The sequence below is a fragment of the Alosa alosa genome, chromosome 4 (assembly GCF_017589495.1).
Source record: "Alosa alosa isolate M-15738 ecotype Scorff River chromosome 4, AALO_Geno_1.1, whole genome shotgun sequence".
Lineage (NCBI taxonomy): Eukaryota > Metazoa > Chordata > Actinopteri > Clupeiformes > Clupeidae > Alosa > Alosa alosa.
The window spans coordinates 8,195,634-8,221,295 of record NC_063192.1 but is presented as its reverse complement, the minus strand read 5'-3'; the positions used below and the strand labels follow the sequence as shown (position 1 = coordinate 8,221,295).

The following is a 25,662-nucleotide window of genomic DNA, read 5'->3' as shown; positions in this document are numbered from 1 at the left end:
CTCTCTCAAAATCCGTTTCCCAGGCAAAACAACATCCAGAGCAATGATATGGAGGGAGATGAAGAAATGGATGATGATCAGGTGGAGATGTTGGACAGTGATTGAGACAGACAGACAGAGAAGGGGCGATGCCAGAGTGGAGAGGCCTAACAAATGTCAGCTCCAGCCTTTGGTGACAGCTCATTCAAAGTTGCTGTCAATCTGCTGCACACTGCGCAGGCAACAATATGTAACCTGGAACAAAGACCACCGTCTCCGGAGTTGAAAGTTAAACACACAATCACAGATGCGTGTTCACAAAAACATATTCTCTCTCTTACCCTCTCTCCTTCTCTCTCACTCGCTCACATGCACAAACACAGACAATCGCACCTGTGGATATAGCGAAAAATACTAGCAAACAAAGGCAGACCTTGCTAAGAGAGAAGTGTGGGACCACCCACAGAATTCCAATTTGGTGCATTAAAACAGAAGCCAAAATAAATGGTAAATCAGGCTCCATGGCCAACACAGAGCTCCCGTTGGCATAGCCCGAGGACATGAGACTTCTCTGTGGTATGTGAGCTGAAATCCCTCATCGGTACCTCTGCCTCCCAAATACACACACACACACACACACACACACACACACACACACACAACCCCCCTTCATGCAAACCAAGGCAAGGCGATAACACGGATAGGGACCTGTGAAGCAGCCCTCCTCTCTCTCTTCCCTCCGCCCCCCTGACCTTCATCTGCTACCTCCACCCGTGCCCTGCCTCCTCCATCTCTCTTTGTCTCTCCATCACACTGCCACTGCTACTGCCACCAGCACGCCCAACCTCCACCCCCACAGCTCCTTCTGTTTTTACACACACACTCTCTCTCTCTCTCTCTCTCTCTTCACACTCCCCATTTCCAATTCATACTCTCCCTCTGCTCTTTCCTGCTGCTCTCTCGCTCTCGCTCTCTCTCTCTCTCTCTCCCCTTAGTCTTCTCTCTACTCACCACTCCTTCAGCCTTTGGCAAGTCTCTTTTAGTTAGGACTTTTGTTTTTCAATTCCAAGTGCCTGAAATGGCATTCACAAAGATGGAGTAAATAAACAACACTACACACATCAAATGCGCGCACACACATATAGACACAAATAAATATACACAGCACATCAGAAACACACAGACAATGCATTTGCTCACAAAATACAGCAACCACACACACACACACAGCCTAAAGCTCACAGAGTACAAAAGCACCACTGAGTCTCAAATCAGGATTCTGTTGATTTGTTACTCTTTCGTCCACCTCGAGTCCCCCACCCTCGCAGTGGACCATTCCAAGGCCGAAAGAATGGTGTTTTGTCGTTTTGTCTTTTTACAATGCAGCTCACACAGCGCACCAGCTCCAGAAAGGAGCAGGGTGTGCAGGGGTGAGCTTTGAGCCCGCGGGGCCCGGCGCGAGACCAGCTCCGTGGGGAGCACAAGCGCTGCTCAGGGCCTCTGACGCTGCAGCCGAGCTCCACAACAAAAAACAGCAGAGCCGCACTGGAGGAAACAGTGCAGCGGCGGTGGGTCAGGCACAACTGACAAGCACTAACAGGGCCAACAAGTCCTTTGTGTCCCGCAGTGCTTGTTTGAAAGTGTGAGAGTGTGTGTGTATATAATGTATTTGTGTTTGTGTGTGTATATATATTTGTGTGTGTGTGTGTGTGTGCATGCATGTCCACGCCTCAGCTTTTTAGCTTTGAAATATGTATTCAGAGTCAATCACACAAGACATGAATAGAGCCTCTTATTAAAATCAGAGCAATTTAGCCTCATGGCGAGAGTTGGGAGTCGCACAGCATTGCAATGCCAGTGACTCATCAAAAGAGGGCAGTAGAGGCAGGGCACGAGAACTGCAGCCAGTAGGGAGCTAAATGCCCATTCAGAGTCCCAAGTCAGTGGAAGTCTCTCGGCTTTCCCTTTTCACTTTATGCACTTTAAGGACACATTTCCACAGCGGCAGCAAGGTCCAACTCGGCTCTGGTTCTATAGGTGCCAGAGGTGTATGTGAGGGCTATATGGGCCTCCAGCACCCACTGGACACATATGACCCCACTTCTGCCCTCCTGCTTTGTGCGGACAGCAGGAGAAAGAAAAAAGAGGGCGAAACGGAGAGAAAGCCTGAGTGGACATGAACATTTTTCTGTGCCCATGATCAGCAGGTCAAAGTGCAGCTCAAGTCTAATATCCTCCTGTATTTCCCTTAATGAAAAGAGTTGAATGTTTCTTTCACATGCATGGGATGAGTGGGGAAAATACACCTCAGCAAATTCTTCTATACTGTTTTTATGGTGCTTATAATAAGGGTGGGAAAAGGGCAGTGCTTATTTTCCCTCTTTCTTTATTCATATGAGTTCAAGTAAGGTTGGGAAAACATGTATTTATGCATATTTGTATGTTAGTGTTTTGCACTGCATGCTTGTACCTGTGGTCCATGCTTTAAGAGGATACCATTTCTGCCTTGTTAAATGTATTGCAAACCTTATTTCAAAATGTGTGAAAGTCTAAAATGAATTCATATGAAATTAAAGCATGTAATGAAAGACCAGGCTTTAATGTAGTAGTGGGCCTGCTCTCTTGCCCCATTTCTGTTTAAATTACAAAACCGTAATTGGATGTTTGTAAAGTTTTTAATACAATTTGCAGTAACAGGACTAAAGAAAACAAATGTAAAAGTAAAGCAGAAACACACTAAAGGGTGAGAGTGATGAATAAATACACGTAGAAACAAAGGATCACAGACAAATGAGAGAAGAAAGGACAGTGATTGCAGCGGTTAGCTCACCGCTTTGTAGGTCTTCTTCTGGCCAGCGTGTTTTGGGGCTCTGCCGGGGTCGGAGCTGATCTCCACGTGCATAGCGTAGATGATGTCGAAGAAGTCCTCCACCACCGCCACCCTCTTCAGGGACGCGCCGTCCTGCCCAGAGCTGCTGTCCACACACTGCACACAGGGGACAAGAGGGCAGCACTTAAAAGCAGAGTAGAGGCTCAGCAAACACACACACACACAGACACACGCAGACAGACACACACATGTGGGTGCATGCGCACACCGACACACACACGCTCACACACAGCTAAAAAAAACACAGCTTATTATGTCCATTCTACAGGAGACCACAGGTGGCTTTTTAACCTGCTCCTTTCTGCTTCATTGTGGAAGCGTGTGGACGCGTGGCGGGGTGCCTAGGAGTAAATAATCATAAATGGACACAGAGCGCAGGAGGAAATGATGACTGTTTCTGTGGGATGAGAGGGAGGAGGGATGTGTGTGTGTGTGTGTGTGTGTGTACCTTTGTGTTTGCCTCAGCTGCTCTTTGCCCTCACCATCTCAGTGGTGGAGTGTGTGTGAGTGTGTGTGTGTGTGTGTGTATGTTCATGTATGCTTTGGGAGGGTGGGGGTGTCCCACGGAGAGCTGGCACTAGTTCAAGCTGGTCAAGGAGGACACCCACACACCCAGCAGTGCAGGGGGCAGAACCCACCCAGCAGGAGTGAGGGGTACGTGGGTTGGAAGTAGGGGGTGGCAGGGGGAGGTAGAGGTACGGGAGTTCACCTGAAAGGGGAAACGTAGCCACGGATAAGCACAGCAGGTGGTGCCACAAAACGCACACGCACAGACACACACTTTTTGAGTCTCGGTCTGTGTGCTTTTGTTTCTGCATTCCAGCATGTTCTCCTGGGCACCTGGCTCTCTGCACTGCACCAGTCAGCAGCAGCGCTACTGGAATCAAATGATTACGTCAAATTTTGAGTGAAAAAAGGATGTTCCTGCGCAGCGTGTTCAGATTCATTGGGCATTTTCAGCCTTTGTGAGACCATTTTTGCACCAGACATAGAGCAGTTCCTCACTTTGTCTGGTGATAATGATCACACTTTTTTACAGGAATGAATGTCTCCCGGGGTGCACATACAAATGCTTTTCCTGCTTAGAAATGATTACAGGCTCATTCACTCTTCTCCCGGGATATTATGTGTGTGTGTCTGTCGAGAACAAAAGCTAGAAGCCATAACAGCTGTGGCATGTTTCCTTGTTATTAAAAATTGAAGTACAACAATTTGGCACTTTAAAAAATCATACTTCCTATTTTCTGTCTGCTGCTTGCCATAAGGCAGACCATGTTACCTTGGCAACCACCACAGACCTCTCAGGCAGGTGAGCAGGGCAGAGGGTCATGTGACATGAGGATGCACCTCCAGTAGTCAAACCTGAACAGCCACAATGGTCCTGACAACTGCAGTCTGGGGATTTCTGTCTACCCACACCCCAAACAAAACCAAGACACACACCACACACACACACACACACATGATTCCAGATTAACCCTTTGCAGACGGTGCCGAACATTCCATTTTTTCATACTCGATGGCCTTATGGCACAAAAAGGCTTATTGTATGATTATGCTACATGACAAAGATACAATATACCCACCACTCTAATCAGGAGAAATAGCCCTTTCAAATGGTATAAAATATAATTAATAAGTTTGAGGAGAGCATACATAATTTTTAAAAAATATCTTTAAAATTCAACCCCAAAAAAACACTTAAAATATCAGTTTGTCAAGATTAATCTAATTTTTTCTCCCAATTTCTATTGTAGATAGAGAAAAACAGAGTGTATGGGAGATTCACAATTTTGTCCTCTACTCAGTGATAAAAACAGAATGTGTCACCTTTTGTTCAAAAGTTATGATAAATTTATTAGACCTTTGCAGACGGCAAAACATTCCGCTTTTTTTCATACTTGATGCCCCTTGTGAGACAAAAAAGGTTTATTGTGTGGCCATGCTACATGACAGAGATAAGATATACCCACCATTGTAATCAGGGAGAACTAGCTCTTTAAAATGGTACATATCATAGTTAATAAGTTTGAGGGTAAACACATTGTTTTAAACAAAACCTTCAAAAAATTCAACATCAAAAAAACCTGAAAATATCAATGTCAAGATGAATCTTTTCTTTTCACCTAATGTCTGTTGTAGATATAGTGTGCAAAGGATAGCCAGTGTTGTGTTCTCCTCAGTGAAAAAAAAACAGAATCAATTTATCACCTTTGGTTCAGAAGTTATGATTAATTTACTCATAACAGTAGCAAGTAGAATTTTTAAAGGAGTAGAATGTTTTCATTTCCCGGTTTGGCATCTGATCTAAAAATACAGATATAATGGTCATGTAAAAAAATAAGCTGTTTTACCATCAAAACAAGCTCAATATGGGATGTCCTACTGTACTCTGAAGAGGCTAAATCAATTGTGGGGAGGACAGATAAAGGCTGAAAGACAGACTAGCTGATTGTAACTGCTTCTCTGTGTGCTTCATTCTACTATGAAAACAAGAATATAGAGACACTGGCACATGTGTTAGGTTTACGAAAGGGGAAATAAATCATTTTATTTAGAAAAGTCTTAAACAATGTGATTAAATAACCAGGAACAACAACTTCAGGTAAATAACAAACATATGTTTACAAAGATGCAGTAACTATTAGAACTACAAGAATGACAAGACAACAGTATAACAAAGATCAACAAATCTTACATGATGAAGCAAACATCAATTCATACTAATATTCACACACATATTTATAAACAATTAAAACGTTAGAAGAAATTCAAGACATTTAACAACCATACAGCATATAATTCGATACAATATATAATTATCCATATAATTTGCCCCACACATAAGGTGATACACTAACGCCACATTCACACCAGATCCATGGTGTGTGCATTGTCACAGCTGTGGCATGGTTGTGTGTGTGTGTGTGTGTGTGTGTGTGTGTGTGTGCATGCGTGTGTGTGTCAATCTAAGCCTAGCAGACGATGGGGTGTAAATGCTATTGGAGTTGGTGTCTCTGTCTGTGTTGGAAGGATAGGCAAAGTGTATGCTTTGACCAAACTCAAAATAAAGAAATTGTCAGATAAGAAATATAGAAATTGAATTACAAATCTAACCAAACTATTATCACTATAATCCCTTTCATTATTGTTATAAGCAACACTCTTATCACAACAACAGAAATGTGCTTGCCAGATGGACGACACACCACACACACAAATGTAAACATGCTACCCAGCTGAGGATGATGGAAGATTATCTCCTCCTGTAGCACATCATTGTCTTCTTTCTTCATCCAGAAGCTACCCATCCATGTCCCATGTCCATGCCATCGTGGTCCTTGGGGTCATATTTGCCATCAGCAGTCGGCTAAGCTTTCACCCCAGTTGCACGATTTCTCCCTCCATCTAAAATAACAAATCACAGGTCTGATAGTGAATAGGTTGTTTAGTTTATTTTTACATTACTTCCCCACATAATCTTGGCAAATCACCACCAACCATGACTCTTTTCACTAAAAGTATTATTGTTTCACTGGAGGACCCAATATTGCTTGAGAGGTAACATTAGTCTCAGAGCTCACTACAGTAAGTGTTATTGCTCTTGGCTAAACCATACATAGCATACCAGCTTACAAAGCAAAAAATTGATTTATTAACATGAGTCGGAGATATGACAGAAAACATCTAAACAGCATATGCATACACATACACACCGCGGCATAGGCTACTGCAGTTGCGTGAAAAGACAAAACACCCCTAGGAAAAAATAATGTGTTGACTAGGCAGGCTTGGGTGTATGAGCCCCATCATAGTTAGCCACCCAAAACCTCATAATCGTAGCAGCCAACCTTACAGCCTAAAAAGCTAAACCATACTAAAACACATTTATAACAAATCTTCAGTCATGTATTCATGAAAACAGCAGTCAATGAATAAAATCCCACGTTACACCATCGGGTGATCAACACAGTCTTCACGCTCGGTAACGCAACATTAACGTTGTCATTCATGTCAGATGTTTCATCTAAGCAACTTGGCTACAAACAACTGTAAATTGTGCTATACATATTAATTTAAGGAATGAAAGGTTTATTTGACAATAAAATACCAATTAGGTCTACTTGACATAAAGTTGGTAGTCATGAAGCACGGAGTGAACTTTATCGCCACGCAGCGTTACGACATGTTGCAGCCTCTCCTGATGCTAACGTTACCTAACTTAGCTAGTTTTCTATCAGATGACAAGCAAGCAAACATCGTTCAAAATAGAACAAATCGTTAAAGTTTCAGTCTTAGTAGGTCTGTAATCTTGGTTGACATATAGTAGCCCCCAAAAAATGACTGAAAATGATGAGTTTACTAAAAGATTACGGTGTGCTAAAATACCAGCTGTCATCAGCTGAAGTGAACACACACACGCATTATGTTACTGCCATGCATACAAGGTGTAATTACCAGCAAAAAATAACTTTAAAAAACTATTTTGAAGTAATAACATGGATAACAAGTAATAATAACATAAAAAGACTTGTTTTACCTCAGATGATCCAGTAGTTTCTCCTTTAGACGACGTCAAGGTCAACGATGCATAGTGCTTCCTGCTGTTTTTTCTCTAGTGGAGGGAGACGCCAACTCTTGATTTTTTTCCTTCACGTAGTAAAAAAACAAATTCGCCACAAAATCCTTTAACCAATCATATCACAGAAAGCCTATGATGTGGCGCTTTTTGAGGAAGTTTTCAGTGAGATAAATTGGTTGGGGTATGGCGGAGTTATTAGACTGAACGTCATCGGTACTGGGGTACCGAAATTAGAATGGGCCATCTGCAAAGGGTTAATTGAGTTTGTTTTTTTGGTATAATAAGGAGCAGTTGGAGTCAGGGGAAAGACACAAAAAAACACCCTATATTTTCTCTCTTCTTTTACTTCTTGTATGACATCTCTACACCCATTCCTCCCTCTCTCTCCCTCTCTGTCCTTCTCTCTCTTTGTCCTTCTCCCTTTGTCCCTCCATCTTTTGCTCCTGCTCCTCCACTAAACCCTCTGCTCTGCACACTCCACCTGGCCGCCTGCACTCCACCTCTCTGCTCTCATATATTAACGCTGCTCAGGGTTAATCTCCACCCGTCCTTTCATTCATCCTTTTCCTTTTCTTTTATTCACGTTCCCTCTCTCTGTGTCTCTTGCCTCCTCAAACTCTATCCAGACACATTTTTGTGTTTTTCTTCGCTCCATCACCCCCCCCCCCCCACTCCTTTCCCCGCCCCGCACCACCACGAGCATCCCGCTCCAGTGCCAGGTAAATGCACGTTGCCATGACAGCACAGAGCGGCGTGGAGAATTGGCAGCTTCTTAATCTACACGCAGCATCGTTAATTCCATTCCAGCAGAGCGATGATGATACTGCTGATGATGGTGATGGTGATAATGATGATGATGCCCACCTCAAATACTAAGCGCCAACAGATGCAGAAAAACAATGGTGACATCATTTTGGGGCCCCCTTTGCAGTTAAATACCGATGGGGCAAACACTCATGTCAGTCAGTCTTCGCAATCTGCTGTAGGTGGAGAATTACGAAAGCAGTGGGCATTAACACTTATTGGTGGGTACTGATGGCCACACAACATCCACCATCTTAGCGGCTCTGTTGGCACAAACACATGGGGGGAATCAGGGCCTTCCACTCCTCTCCTCCCTGTCCCTCTTCTCTCCACTGCTTTAGCCTACAGGAGACGGGACACGTGTGTGCAGCTCAGCCCCAAGGACTCACCCTGCCTGGGCATGATGCTGCCGCTGCCCCTCCTCCTCCGCCTCCTCTTCCTCCCATCCTGTCTCCCCCACCCAATCCCCATCCCCCTGCTCCTGCCCTCCACCCTCATGGCTCCCCTCCCCTCCGCGGCCTCCCTGCCGATGCCCCCTCCCCCCATGGTTGTGGGGCACATCAGTGGCCCGGGACGATAGTGGGTACGACAGCAGAAGCCCCCGCCGCATGGATCTATGTGGGGCACGGCGGGGGAGGGGAGGGGAGGGGGATGGATGCACCTTAAGGCAGAGCAGGCAGGACAGAGGGTGCCTGCACACACCCCCACCCCCCTCACACACAAACACACGCGCACACACACACATACACATATAGACACACTCACACACGGTCTATCTCTCCCCTACCCCCTGCCCTCTCTTGGCCGAGCAGGGGTCAAAGTCACAGCATCCAGAAAGGGCAGCGCAAAGGGTTGCCTGACCGTGAGTTTGCAGCCACACACACACACACACACACACAGCAGACAGTCATACATACACTCATAGCACACATGCACATATTTGCATTCCTACAGCTGTACAGCTCAGTCACGCGAACACATATGAAGGTTGCTTCCACATATATGAACAAGCTCAGCAGCCCACTGTGGAAACACACAAACACACACAGAAAAAGAGTCAGTCCCAGAGACCATGGGCCCAGAGAAATACTCTTCCTTTAAACCCAGCTGGAGTCCTGGACAAGATTAAATACCTGCACACAAACCCAGTCTATCGGTTTGTATTGCTATCCAGCTTAGGCCCTATGTGCTTCATTAATGCTCAAATCTACACACACAGACACCCAGGGTGGGAGGGTATGTGGACACCTAATGGCACCTAAGGAAATATATGATGAGAATATCAGAGAGTAAGAGAGTGGGGACAGCTCTAATTAAACGCATTAAACATCTGCTCCTCCATTCTTTCCCTCCATATCACCCACTCTAACCTCACCTCTGTGTCTCCATCTCTCCCTATCTCTCGCCTCCTGCCCCTCTCCCTCACCCTCCGTCTCACACCAACATGCACAAACAAAACCACTCCTGCTGCGGTACGCTCTGATTATCCCTCTGTGCTATCCTCTCCCTTTTCACCCTCCCACTCTCTTGCTCAGTCTCTTCCTCTCGCTCTCCACCTCTTCCTCCCTCTCTCCACCTCTGTCTCTCTCGCCACCTCTCCCTCTGCCCTGCACCTCCAGGCCGTGGCTCTCCAACAGCACAGAATAATTATAGCCTCCTTCGCTTCTCTCAATTTGCCTCTTTTTTCTGCACTCCCCCCATCTCTCACTCCCCCCCCCCTTTCTCTCTCTCTTTTCTCTCTCTCTCTCTCAGCACTCACTTCTTGGGTTTTCTCTCCCATTTCTGTCTCACTCTCCCCCTCTCCCTCTCTTTCGTTCTCGCACTCCCCCGTCCCGTTCCAAACAGCGCAGTTGCTAGGAGACGCGAGGGGTCGATTCAGTAAACGGCTGGCGGCCCCTTGCCCTGCCACATCCCCAACCCTTCCCTCCTTCCCCCAGCACTCTCAGCAATCCACCGCTCAGGATGGAGGGATGGCGGAAGAGGCGAGAAGCCCTTCAGACAAACGAGTCCAGCCAGAATACCTGCCATGCCTGTGTGAATGCAAACAGGCAATGCATATTTTCTTTCTCTCTCTCTCTCTCTCTCTCTCTCTCTCTCTCTCTCTCTCTCAACACACACACACTCTGACACAAACAAGCAAAAGAACCCAGCGTTCTCGCCCGCACCTGCCACTGAAAATGCACCGAGGTAAGAGACGGAGTGCTTAAAATACCGCTGCTCCAGCTGGTGCGAAAATAACGACAGCCCTGGTGACAGATACACATGCATCGGGTCAGCTACACGACGTGGGCGAAAAAACTCCATGTTCCCTCTCTCCGTCTTACTCCCTCTTTCTCTCTCTCTCCTCCCATCTCTCTCTCTATCTCTGTCTCTCTCTCTGCATGTGTCTCTTTGGCATTATCATTAGCAAACCACCTCTCTGGCACATGGAGTGGAGGAAGCAGAGAGAGATCAACCAGTGGCAGGCAGGCCGCAGGCGGGCGCAAAAAGGAGATTGGCGACACTAAATAGAGCCAGCCACCTCCTCGCGGTCGCACACTATCCCAGAGAGGCCAGACAGGTCAGAGCTCTATCAGGGCTCCGTCATCACTTCTCCAACGGCACTCTTACAGCAGAGAGAAACGCAGGAGGCTGACAGAAATAGAAATGTAGGTAGATAGAAAGAAAGAAAGGAAGGAAGAGAAAAAGAAAGAAAGTGAAGGTGTGAGAGAAGGTATGGGACAAGATGAACAGAGGGGATAGTGGAAGACAAAAGAAGAGGTGCCAGAGAGGTGCTGGGCAGGGGCTTGGTGTGTGTGTGTGTGTGTGTTTGGGGGGGATGTCGGCTGTGTTCGCAGCCCTGAATATCTGTTGTAAATGTGACAGGCGGTCACATTTTATGGGCCGATCTTGCCGAATGGCTGCGTCCATAAACAAACTGATGGGCAAATGATGGAGCCTCAGTGGCCAGGCGGCAGCAGGCTCGCCTGACAGAGGTGGCCGAGGGACGGCTAGCCCACATCTGCTCCAGAGCCTAACACTCTCCCTCTCTCTCCCTCCTCCTCTCTCTCCTTCTCTCTCATCGGCTCTTCTTTCTTTTTCCCTTCTGTCCTTTACTCCTCTTTCTCCCCATTCTCTTCCATTAGTCCACATCTCTGCTCCATTCTCCTCTCCTTCGCCTTTCTCCCACTGCTACGCCTATTCAAAGTGACCTTGAAACTTCCCTTGCCTTCTTTCAGTCAGACCCAGCACTACTGCCACAATCTCTCTCTTCAATAGAAAAATAAGTACTCGAGAGACATTCACTTTAGAGCAAATGTATTTTCTTAAATCTCTCTTTTATTCTCTTTACTATTATATTATTTCAGTGTCTCCTATTTGACTTGGTTAATGCGACAGAGCCTACCTACCCATGCAGTGCTTCTCCTGGTGGCAGATTACTATACCAGATAATCACAGCACTGTGTGCCTGAGTTAATATCCTGTTTGAGTCTGTACTCTCCTCCCTCAGCTGCCAACACAACACCAAATGAACTCACGTGCTAAACAAACATCATCATGACTACCACCATAAACTTCATATCACCCACATCACCATATCAGCATTCCAAACATGACTAATAATTATAATAATAACATGTGTATGTTATATGCAATATGCATACATGTGTACAGGTATAAATGTCTATGTACAAGTTTCATCATTCAACAGATCAATAAATCAGTTAATCTACCAAATATCATCAATTATTACCATCATCAATTATTATTATGTGCATGGATGGAGCAATGCCCTGGTGAGAAGCAAAGCTCAGCTAATTATCTGACTGCGTTGACAACACACTGCATGCAGCAGGGGAGGGGGTGTTTGTGTGTGTGTGTGTATGTATGTGTGTGTGTGTGTGTGTCAGGAGTGGGGGGGCTGGGACTAGGTGGTCTTTTGTCCCACTGCAGCATCCTCCCCAGAGATGGTTAAGGAAAGCTGAGAGCCAGGGGTTGTTGACCATGGATTCAGCATCACATACACTCTCTTCTCCCTCTTGTTCTCTCTTGTTTTCTCTCTCTCTCTCTGTCTCTCTCTTTCTCACACACACACATCCTCTGTGCAAATGCTGAATACCACAAATATGTCACAAAATTATGCAGGAGACATTCAATAACCATATGGTGAAAACTAAAGTGTGTAGGTGCAAGAGGACTCAAACCTGAATTAAACAGCTGTTAAAACCACACTGAGCCTAGCCTGAACAGAGACAACATGGGTATTGGAGTGTGTGAGTCTGTGTGTGTGTGTGTGTGTGTGTGTGTGTGTGTGTGTGTGTGTGTGTGTGTGTGTGTGTGTGAGAGAACGAGAAAGAGAGAAAGAAAGAATGTGTGCGTATGTGTTGTCTGTCTTCACTCTGTGCACCTTCTGCATTAGGGTGGGGGCTGGTGTAGGTGTCTCAAATCACATCTACACACTCAATTAAAAAAACTGTGTTAATTTCTCCATAAAAAGGACTGCATAAATAGATCGCTCATCTCCATGGCAACCAGATGGATGAAGAAAAGCAAGGCGTACTTTGGCCACGGGAGGGGAAGGCGTTCACCCCCGGCCTCCCCCAGAGCATTCTGGGACATTAGGTCGGGCTTTTATCTGTATAGCCACAGCAAAGCTGCCTAACTCATACCATTAGGAAACAAAACAAAACACATGAATACTGGTAATAACACAAAGTTTCTATTCTGTTTCTGTTCCACAGAATCAGTTAAGCAGATCAATAAATCACAACCTCTAGCCCTGTTTGGTAATAGGAGTTGGAGTTCACTGTGGTTTTTGTGGTTTTGTGCAATATGTGTGTGTCTGCATAATGGTTTGTGTTTGGTTTTCAAGTACCTTAGAGACAACACAGGCAACATGACATTTCTCATACACAAAGATATCAAGGGCCTACCCAAAAAATATATATAAACATAAACAGACAAGTAAAATATACATAAAAGACAAGTAAAATAACTGTAAAAGTATGCTAGACAAAAGGACCAGTGCAAATCACTCACACACACACATTCTCCCCGTGTGGGTTTCAGTCTACATATGCAGTTCTATAATGACTACCCCAAATGCTACACTCCAAGCAGGCACTTTCTGCAGATGGAATCAGACTGCTCTAAGAGCAGTACTTAGTTATAACTGCTTAATATTTTACACTGATGAACATTGCTTTAGGCAATTTCTGGAAAGGTATCTAGGACTCAGAAGAAAAAAAACAACGCCCTCATTCCAGTCGGAAAAGTCCAAGACATTTTGTATTGTTTGTTGTAACTAATGAAACTTCACATTACAAAGTTTACACATCCAAGCCAACCTTTAAGGACACCAATTTTCTTTGTGAATGAATAATGTATCGTAAATAAACAATGTGTTTTTCCTTAAAATACAGGGGGCATGAGTATACACACGCATATGTTAAATTCCCATATAATCAGGCTGGGCAGATTTTTATTTTTAAAGGCCAGTTATTTCATGGATCCAGAATACTATGCATCCTGACAAAATTCCCTTGGCCTTTGAAATTAAAATAGCCCCACATAATCACATACCCTTCACCCTACCTAGACAATGGCATGGAGTACTTTCCATAAGATCATCTCTGAATGCAAATCAAACCAGTTATTAGGCTAACTGAAATAAAACCATACCAATCTAGGTACGGTGAAGGCTAAGAGAACTTTTTCAGAATGCATAGCATCACAAAGAATATTTCCCCATTTTTTAAGGCATTAAGGCATTTTTAAGGCATTTTTATTCCTCTTTTTAGTCAACTTTACCATGGGTGTGTAAACTTATTCTCACAACAGTATATGTTGGGTCTGTTAGTGGGTAGTGGGACCATTATGCCCTCTGTACACACTCAACAAACACTGACAGGTGAATGGGTGGTTAGGGGCAATTACCAATAACAAAATTGTTGAGTTAGCATCGACCTAGCTCGATCGACCTGGCTACCTCTGTACTGGCATCCGAGATGTAAAAGAAAAACTATATACCATCTATCTCTCTCTCTATTTCATTCATTGCTGCAACCTGGTGGTGGACCAGGAGTCATTGGCATTGGATTTTAGCACCATCTCTTTCTCCTCTTTTCAATTGGTCTTTCGTGCTCTTTTTTCTGGTGGCCATCACTAACGATGGGAGCTGTCAGGTGCCCATTTGCTTTACTCTAGGCTCCTCTGGGGTGATGTGTGTATGTGGCTGCTAAGTGGTTGAGCTCCTCTTTGTCACATCCCCAGCAGGGTGTTAAACACTTGCACAGCCTAAGAACAGCCCCAATACACAGGGCAACTTGCAGGGCAGGCAATGTTGCTGGGCAATGTTCCTGAGTATTTTTATTTGGGCACTTAACCATTAATATTGGGCAACATTGTTTGCTATCTGAAGACTTTAATTAATCAGCAGGCATCTTGTCAAGATCATCCAATCAGAATGTTAAGAACAGGTGCAGTGATTGCCTGGCAACATTGCTCAAAACATCACCGCATGTATCATCACCTTTATAGCCATCGCATGCCATTGCCATAGAGAACCTTTACAATTAGTCCAGCACACACTCATAGACATGAGTGAGTACAGGGATAGTACAGCACGTATAGGGAATCTTCACCAAGCTTGACACATCCACCTACTCAACCAACCAATTTGAAATTAGGAATTTCCCTGGTCGAGATCAACCCTTGTAGAAACTCAAGCATTCAGTGTGCGTCCACACAGGGTTTCTACAGAATGCCATTTCCAGAGAAGCTGAGAATGACTTATCTAGGCTAGTCCTCACAAATGGGTAAAAATAAGAATGCTTCCAAGTTAATAACATAGCACCAGTTAAAAGCCAGTAGAGGTGCCACCTGGGACAGTAGACTGTTTGAGCACTGGATGTTTCTTCTTTCATAGAGAGTGTCCTGGTAACCTAATAACTACCAGCAACTGGAATGGGGTTTGCACACACACAAAGCCTCATCTTATGAAGGTTCAACAGGAATGAAAAAGATAGAGAGCATCTTTAAGCGAGTGACCCTGAACATGTCGAGTTTAAAGAAACAAACACACAGACACACAGACACACACGGCTCAATTTACAGACAGAGTGCACAAAAATGTCTTGTTATCCAATTACCCAGTGCACTCCCACAGACACCAAACACTTCAAGTCCAAGGCTCTCCCAGATGCGACCCATCCAAACAACCTGTGCCATCTCCCAACACATACATGACTGAAGATAATGCGCGCGCGCACACACACGCACACACGCACACACACACACACACACTCCTACAAGCCCACTCAAGGCAAGCACATACACATATAGAAATAACACACACACATACACAAACACACACACACAGAGAGATGCATGATAAAATGGTGACCAATTCTTGCTCTCTGAGCAAATCAGCCACCTTATTCAGCAAAGGGAAATGGATCTTGAATGTAAATCTTCAATGCAAGTTTGTGACTGTCCTGCCCCCCAAATACACACACAAAACCATCACTGCAAACACACACACACACACACACAGCAAACACATCCACACAAAACCATCACTGCAAACACATACACACACAACCATCACTGCAAACAGACACACACCCCCAACCATCACTTCAAACACACACACAAAACCATCACTTCAAACACACACACACACACACTCTTAACTAGCTTATTGGCCCTACACACGTACACACATGCACTCATATGTAGTCATGTGTGGGTCAAATTGGTTGTTGGAACAGCTGAATGTCCTAGGGGCACACTGTCCCTTTTCTTCACGGACGCTCCTCCAAATGAAGTGGATTCAGTGACATGGGAGTGTGCTGGAGGGTGTGTGTGTGTGTGTGTGTGTGTGTGTTTGGAGTGGAGGTGAAGTGAGGCTGTGCTTGCGTGCGAGTGCAAGTGTGGGTTTGCAGTAATGGTTTAAACTCAGGAGGCATACCTGTGTCAAAGGTAATCCTCATCCCCATGGCCTTCAACCAAAATCATCGATGAAAATATAACCACTTTGGGGACAGTACTGATTGTATTGTTGAACACCATACTAAAACACTATCAATATTGATTTGGTGAAACGACAATTATAGAGACAAAGATAAACCAATATAATTACTAAAAGAATCCCTTCATGTTACAATCATGTGTTATTTCACACCACCACATTACCCTTTCCAAACCTCCTTTCTTTTATCTCTGCTCTTCTTCCACCTTTCTTTTCTGCATCTCTCCTTTGTTCTTCTCCTCTCACTCATGTCCTCCCTCTCTCTCTGCTGTCCTTCTATCCTTTCTTCCCCCCTCCTCTTGTCTCCCAGTGCCTCCCTCTGTTTTCCCCTCACAGTCACACTGGCACAGGACTCCCAGTAACACAATTACTGCCAGCGAAGGATTTACAACCTCACAGAAAGCAGATACCACACCGGTCTGCACACATACACACGCGCACACACACAAAAATGGGGTCAGGGGTGGTGTGTTAGGGGATGGCATTGGGTATGTCTGTGTGTTTCTGGAGTAGGGCCTATCCCTCTGACTGCCAACATGATGTGTTAATATGGCCCGGTCTTCCATACACATTATTGCCTTTACTCAACTTAGATCTTTTCTGCAGAAAAACAATTGATTTCAGGCTGCTGCACATTATTGCCTTTACTCAACTTAGATCTTTTCTGCAGAAAAACAATTGATTTCAGGCTGCTGCAGGACAATGAGAATAAACAAGTCATATATTACATGCTGCTTATTAGACAACATTTGAATTTTTGTTGACTTTGAATGTAATAAGTGCATCCCCCTGTCCACACAAGGCACAATAACACAAACACAGACACAGGGAGGTGGACCCTCATTCAGCACTATAGCCCCCCCCCCCCCAGTCTCTTCAGCATTCACCTTCTCCTCTACGGATTTCTCCTTTAAGCTTTATTTAAGCTACTTTTAAGATAGTAGCTTGCCCATCACTAACTGTGTGTGCATATGTGTGTGAGTGTGTTTGTGTGTATGTACACGTGTACGTGTTTGACTGTGTTGGGGTTGAACTCAACGCCTGCATCCTGCTCTGTGACATTTGAAACTCTCCAGGCAATGCCACAAAGCCAGCACCAGAGGGGTAGGGGTGTGGGGTGCAACTGTGTGTGTGTGTGCGCGCATGTGTGTGTGTGTGTGTGCGCGCGTGCGTGTGTGCGCGCGTGCGTGTGTACGCGTGTGTGTGTGTGTGTGTGTGTGTGTGTGTGTGTTTTTGAGGGGGAGGCAGAGTGAGGTGTCTGTGACAAGGCCAGAGCTAGAGGAGACCATAGGGGTTGGAGGGAGGCTACAAACACACATACACACACATGGACATGCACACACACACACACACACACACACACACACAAGTCTAGAATACCAGGGACAATGACAAGCTGTCCCGCACTCATAATCACTCTGTACTCCGAGCCACTGAGAGGAACAGAGGGAGTGTGAGGGGGACGGGGAGGTGTGGGGGTGGCCGGCAGGTTGGGTGTCAATAGGGCCTGAGTACAAGGGAGAAGAGAGAGAGAAGAGAGGACAGGAGAGAGAGGAGGGAAGAGGGGAGGAGAGGAGAGGAGAGGAGAGAGATGCAAGAGTACAGGAGAGGAGAGAGGAGAGACAAGCAAAAGACAGGACAGGGGGGAGAGGAGAGGAGAGAGGTGAGGAGGGGAGGGGAGGAGAGGAGAGAGAGGCGAGAGTACAGGAAAGGGGGGAGGAGGGAATATCTGTTCACCCCAACCAGCTGCAGTCAGCGCTGCACCTGGAGTATAACTCAGATCACCTGACTAATCAACGTTAGTGTCTACAGATACATGCAAGAACATAAAACACATGCAAACAAACACAGAAACACACAACCCAACTGTCAACAAGCGTTAAATGCACACAAACATAGATACACACAATCTTTACACACAGATGTCAACAGGTATGAAAGCAGAGGAGAGAGATACACATGCAAACAAAATGCACAGGAAAATACCAAACCATTGAACTAACATTCTCCTCTCACCTGAAGAGAGAGAGACATGCACACAGACACATACAAACACACTTGACCACCATTACACCAGCCCTCCATCTTGGAGCTGGTGTCCCCTGGCTCACCCCGGGCCAGCAGCCCTCTCAGCAGCTGAGCAGAAGTGTGTAGGCTGGGAGCAGGGGGTTGGGGGCAGCCCTATGAGGGTCCTGCCAATTCACGTCAATTTAGCATATTTATTTCAGCAGGAGGGGGCAGCCTTTGAGATTACAGAGATCCCAGAGCTGATAGGGGCAGTGGCTGGGTGAAGGGGGGGGTCGTCAATTAAGTTACCCCTGCAGGCCCACATTACATCCTAAACCGCCGATACATCACTGCCAACCAAACCAAAGCCAGAAGATACCCGGACTCACACACACACACAATCTCATGTTCATAAACACAAGCACTTGCCGACACCTAACTACTCCCTGGCCTGTTCTCATGCTAATTGTCCTTCCCCTGTGCAGGCTCATGCAGGGGGTGGAGGGGGCGGTACTGATGTCACTGGTGATTGATGCTCATGTGACAGGAACAAGACACAGAGGCCCAGGCACAGCAGTACGGCAGACGCTCATGTGACCTGCAGGGCGGCCGGGACGGGCCGGGACAAGCGCCACCAGCTGAGACGGGGGGCGCAAGCGCGAGTGTCGTCGGCCCGGAGAGGGAGGGAGCAGAGTGGAAGCCCCCCTCCCGCTGTGTGCTCCGTGGGCGAGCGTTTCTGATGGGCGTCTGGTGCCGACACTGCCTGCAGCCAATGCTCAAGGAAATGGATTAAAAAAATAGCTAACAAAATGACCCAGCTTTTCCTCTTAGCAAATTTATTTTTTTCTTTGTTTCTTTCTCTTTGTCTCTTCCTTATTTCCCTCTCTTTTCTCTCTTTCTTGTCCTTTTGTTCCCTGACTCACTATGCTTTCCCCAGCTCTCCCCATCTCTCTGTCTGTTGGCTGGCTCTTTTGGCTATGCCTGTCATGCTGTCTGGCTGCAGCAGACAGGTGGACTGTGGGCCCGCCAGACTGGCAGCCTCCATATGAAGCTCTGAATGAGGAGGGAGGAAGCAACAGTTGATGGGAGAGTTGTTAACTTTGCTCTTCCACCTACACACACAAAAAAAAATACACATATAGACAGACACACATGAGCACAAACAAATGCATATACACATCCACACACATATGCGCAAGCAGACACACGCACACACACACACACATACACACAGTGGCCATTCAGACTGTGTGCGTGCCTGCCTGCCTGTCTCTGAGCACCCCGTCCAGAGAAGGAAAGAGGCAAACGTTGAGGGGCTATTAATAGTGTCCGCTGAGACGCTGGTGTCAACTGCATGTGATGGCTGAACTGGCCGTCTGCTTCCTCCTGCATGTCCCCCGCTCATGCTGAAATCCGCCCCCACCCCCCCACACCCCCTGCACCCCGCACACTGCCTGCTGCATCAGCTCTACCCCTTCTATCCCTCTCTCTTTCTCTCTCCATCTCTACCCCCCCTCTCTCCCCCTCCAATCTCTCTCTCTCTCTCTCTCTCTCTTTCTCTACACATTTCTTTATCACAACTGTCTTTCTTCCACCATAGCTTCCTCTTTAGGGTCCCAATGATTCCTTTAGCCTCTTTTTCTCATCTTTTCTCTCTCTCTCTCTCTCTCTCTCTCTCCATCTGTATTGCCGTCCCATTCACTATACTTACCATTGCCTCTTGTGGCCTTTGCTGTCCACTCCCTCCTTCCCTGTCTTTCTCCCTCCTTTCTCACAATCCCTCTGTAGCAAATACTTCCTATTTATCTCCATGCACTCAGATGTGTTGTTTTTTGCACTCTTCCGACCCCATCAACTCTCTGTTCTCCGCTGGTTCTTTATCATCCATATCCAGCACCACCATCATTGCACTGTTATTTTCCCCTGCTAAAGGTCTCTAAAGGTCACGCCAGATGACGACTCACTCTGCCCTCCTTGGAGTGCTGCTCTGCCTCTCTTTTTTAAGTGGAATGTTCTGTGCAATAATTCTGACTTGGATGAAGTGTTCATAGACTTTGGAAGCACACTATTCTTTAAATAATGGCAAAAACATTTAACATATGTCTTGAAGAGATATTGCTATCTCCACTGTTGTGTGTAGCTGTGTTTGGCTCTTGTATTTCCTGAGAGAATGCTACTCCCTGAAGACACCTGTCTGCACTTCAGAGGAGATAACAAGTAATAATCTGAAAATGTCTGGTCTCACCCAACAGGGGAATGAATAGTACAAAAAAATTGGTAGACAAAATGTAAGACCCAATGACTCATGAATAATGTTAACATAAAAAGAAGTGAGTGTTACAGACACAGACAGTCACACACACATTCTCTCTGTCTCTTTGTTTCTCTCTCTCTCTCTCTCTCTCTCATTACACACACACACACACACACACACACACACACACACACACACACACAAATACACGGTTCTAGCATGGGACAGTCTGGTGGTTGGACCATAAATGGCCTCATTCATCGACTACAATAGTCTCTCCATTAACACTCCATACATGGATGGACACAGTATATGGATGGACATTTCATTTCCACAACAAAACCATATCAAATATTATCTTTGGATATGTACTTGTGCGGATATGTCCAAAGATATATCAACACAAGCATATCCAACACAACTTCAAGAAGCTCTTGTATAGCCAACTCTTCTGAGTACCTCTTCTCCTAACACATCTAACAATCCAACACACTTACCATACACTTCCTGTCTTCCCTTCTACTTCCTTCTCTCTCCATCACCATCTCATTCAACTGCACTTTGACCAGTACTCTAACTTTTGCACTCTCATCCTCTGGTAGTCTCATGGTGTTTGTAAGGTAGTATTTAATGTTACCTAAGGTCTTCTTTGCAATGTATCTTCAATGTTAATCCTCATTTTGTAAATAACTCTGGATAATAGTGTCTGCTAAAGAAACAAATATACATGTAAATGTAAACTAGAACCAACTACAACTAGCCTAATCTGAAGCTCTTTTATTCTTAAATCAACAGATGAGGAGAAACCACATATGAAATCAACACATCACCAACACATTACACTACCAAACCCCCATTAACACACACTGTGTGTTTGGTGAACTGTTTCAAACACAACCAGACTCAACCAGTTTGCTGAACCTGTGTGTGTGTGTGTGTGTGTGTGTGTGTGTGTGTGTGTGTGTGTGTGTGTGTGAGTGTGTGTGTGAGAGCGAGAGAGAGAGAGAGAGAGAGAGAGAGAGACAGAAAGACCCATTCACTATTAAAAAAGCTTAATTAAAATCAATAATGCTGTGAGTGGATAGGAAAGCTAAAATAGGGGTGGGAAAATTAAGAGATTTTTAGAAAACATTTTAAAAATCTACACCAGGAATTTTGTGAAAGAATTAGCATAAAGTGAGAAAAATCTCCATCTTCCTTTTTTATCCTACTCCCTACTCCACAACACTGAAGTAACTGCAACCTTTACACTAGTATTCTGGTCTGATCATTAGGCAACACGGCACAATAACGCTGACTATGTCACACAAAAGACATTTGGCTGACATGGGCAAAGCATTTCATAGTCTCCATTTGCTATGGAGCTCATATGGGGAAGCGCTCCTGGACAGGGGGTGGCATCTCAGGTAGAAGCAAATGGATTGGTAAGCTCTATGGACCCCAGACACAAAGGATCCTTGCTCATACTTATTTGCATGCCTTACACTTAAGGGTCTTGGTTTTCATTTGGATAAAGTAAATTTTTCTGTAAGTAGCTTCAATACTAAAACAAAAGATGATTATAATTTAGTAATCAGACATGTTATTTATTGGCTATGGCCTAAGTATCTCTACTGTATACCGAAATTACACGAATGTTTAAGAGAAATCTCAAATAGTTTGATGGCGGAGTTGGACGATAAAACAGCAACAGCCAATGGCCAGATCACGACCTCTCTGTGACCGACCCGTCAGAGACAAACCTCCGCTTTGGAACATGGGGTTAGGCTGGCGCTTGGCAGTACCCACACGGCACAGCAGGACACTTCTGGAAAAGGCTACAGCCTACTTACGAAATATGTATATATATTACGCGAAATAACTATTCCATAAAGGTGCATTGTTATTTGCTAAAAAAAAAATAGCTCAACATGTTAAATCTGGAATGGCTACGTAGCCTACGATCGCGCGCGTAAAAGGCGTCAAAAAGCACTCGTCGCCCGTGATGCTTCGAACATGACACACCTCTCCATCTCATTGGCACTGGGCAGACACGCAGGCTCACGGCACGCACATAATTCAACTGATGATTAAACACTAACAAGTGATGTGTTAAATTAATCGTGTATTTACAAGACAAGCTTACATTTGTTTTAGTATGCAACACAAGGGAACAGGCATATGCCATATGACTTTCATTATTTGGGGTGGCACTGGTCGTGCCCACGGTGGGAATGACGGGGCATGAGCAACTACAGGACACTTTCAATGAGTAGTAATATCAAGTGTGTGTGACACATAGGGATAAAATTGAGAACCGAAAGTTGTTGGCAATTTACCAGTTGCATGGTGGCCCCGCGGGGAGAAAACCCCCTCTGAATTTGCATATAACCAAATAAGACAGGCTGCGCGTCGCCTTGTATGTATGCTATTGTGTCAAAAGAAAAGACACTTACACTAACCGTTGCCTTGATGGGGACGTACAGGACAGGTCTGCCAGAGCCCTCGTTCGCATTTTCGTCCTCAGCGCTCCCGACCTGAAACCCCTTGGATTTCACCCAGAATTTAAATTTGGCGTTGATATGGTTGCTCTCGAGGTAGACGCCGTCGGAGTCGTCGCCTTGCATGAGGGTCTGGAGAATTTTGTTGTATTTTCGTCGGGTGACTGTCTTTGTTTTACCCGAGTCACCATAAGTCCGGAGACACCAGTCCTGAAATTCACTGAACATCTCTCCTTCCCACACAACGGGGCTCTGGCTACGTTTCGTTGACACCACGCTCGTTCTTTTGGTTGACATCGCTTTTTCCGTACGAAAACCCCAGCCCTCCAAACTGAAAGAGCTATATATTTCTGTGTAAACCACTCTCTGCTTTCCGTAATGAACTAAAGTATTCTCTGAGAATATATCAAGCTACTAGTCATCCTTATTTGAACAAAAAAGAAATGGTTTCCAATCTATGAAGATTTGTGAGCACGCACACCTGTTTGCGGAATCGTTTGGTCTCCTGTCCCAAAGGATGACAAACAAATGTCAGACCCACGAGCCTACCCTCCACTGAGGAACTGAGAGAAGGGGCTGTCCTACGAAACGGGTATCTCCCACCTGTGTCTTGTTGGTCCTCTGGCTAATTAGGTCGTTTTTTTGTCTTTTTTGGAAATATGAAGGTAATGGCTACGCTTTGGTAAAGAAAAATAACGGATACCAAATCACGGATATCAAACCACTAACAACGGATAAATGTGTCGTACAATTGAATAAAATGAAATATGTATATTCGTCGGGCTGTTGAGCGTGGTGCAAACGCCAGCTAATAAAGCACCATGAACTGTGCTGAATAACCTGCGTATAGGCTACACCCCCTCTCTTTCAACTCCACCACCTGATAGCCTAGTCCACTAGTACACCACCTGTTAGAATCGGACGGATACGCCGACTGCCCCGAATCGCTTATTCTCTCTCTGTAAAGGGCATGAAGCTACCCTGACCAGTTATCGAATACATTTTGGGTATGACTCAAACAAGGATACGGAGCAACGTGATTTGGGGACGGTTTGTGGTTTGTTCCACCCGTAAAGCGCACCCTGCGTTGCTGGGACTGGGTGCGCACGATACAGGAAGTAGTCTGTACGCTATCACTCAGCAGCAGCCTAAAATGAAAACGAAGCAACGTGGCTGTCCCAGGAGGCGAAGAACACCTTTCACTGTGAGACACGTTCCTATTTCTAAAAAAAAATCGTTCAATTTGAACTTGAGCGCCACTGACATATAAAAAAAAGAGTTCACCGTATAAAACGAAATTTAATCGACACTCATATCCGAAAAGGCAAATAAAACATTTTGTGTTTTGTTAGAAAATGATGAACATGAATTACGAAGCGAATAGCCATTCAAAATAAGCCTGGCTTCGTTCGCGTGCGTGTTTTTTTGGGAAGTGACATTTTTTGTCTTTGCTAGTGCCGCTCGTTGAGGCTCTCTCTGTCCGTTTAAGTCATTTTGCTCTCTGTTGTTAGTTGCTGTTGTGGTCCCATCTATGCGCCAGATATGATCTCGAAATCACTCAAGCAAAACAGGCAAATAGAGCTTGTTGTTATGCCACAATCTAACCTAACGTGCCTTTGAAATTAAGTTAGTTAAGACAAGATTGATTTCATTCATTGGATCATAGCCTACATATTCATATTGATTGTGTGTCATGAGTTGCAATGATGGACATTGGGAGTAGGCCTGTCAAACTCGATTCCTTTTAAGGATCCGGGTTATTCTGATTCACTCACTAAACTGATCCGGGTTGAACGAGTCACTTGAGTCACTTGAGTCAGTATTGCTAAATCGCAAAGAAATTCAGTCCTACGTTCAAGCAGTGCCGTGGGGTGCTTCATTTCGTTAAGTGCCTTCTCATGTTGGATGTGGATCCTTTAGCCTTTAGAGTTTTCCTCTCCTGGTCAAAGTGCATCCACACATTGTTCATCTTTTTGGTGCTCATGTTCAGAAACTTTGATCTTATTGACAGAGAGGGTAGCCTATATTATAATAATTAATTATTTGTTGTTGTTAGACAATAGAAAAGTTTGCCTAGGTCTAATGCTACTCTGCTACAATGTTTATTCCCACTACTACTATTAGTAGGCTACTAGGAATCTATTCTAATAAGTATTATAGGCTGCTAATACTAGGCAACTAATATTACTATTAATCATGGCTATACTGTTAGGTAGCCTAATATAATATAATATAATATAATATAATATAATATAATATAAAATAGCCTAATATAATAGCATCAAACCTCCACCCACTCACGGAAAGAAAGCAGTTTGAGCCAGACTGTTTTATTTATTGTCTTAACCTAGCCTAAGCAATTGACTTTCAATGTAGACATAGATACAGGAACGTAGAAATGCCCTGCAGTGAATAAATTATTGTTATTATTATTATTATTATTTCTACTACTACTACTATTCTCATTAGGCCTATTATTATTATCACCTTGACACGAGTAGAAACTAGGCTACTCGCTCGTCTACAGATCCACTCATGTAGCCAGCTGATTCGACTGACTCGCACTCATAACAACATAACGTAACCGGTCCGCCCGGCTGATCCAAAAGACCCAGGTAGGCTAGCCTACTCAAGCAACTCCATACAGAGCTTGCA

At 45.0% G+C, this 25,662-nt stretch overlaps 1 protein-coding gene across 1 annotated transcript in view; it reads right to left on the bottom strand.

The window, feature by feature from the left end:
* nol4lb (nucleolar protein 4-like b) overlaps positions 1-23,717 on the bottom strand; it is a 93,962-nt gene extending 70,245 nt beyond the window's left edge. Inside the window, 2 exon segments of the mRNA XM_048240624.1 lie at positions 2,810-2,965; positions 22,969-23,717. Of these exon segments, the coding sequence (XP_048096581.1) occupies positions 2,810-2,965; positions 22,969-23,304 (492 nt within the window). The 5' untranslated portion in view covers positions 23,305-23,717.
* Between the last annotated feature and the right edge of the window lie 1,945 nt (positions 23,718-25,662).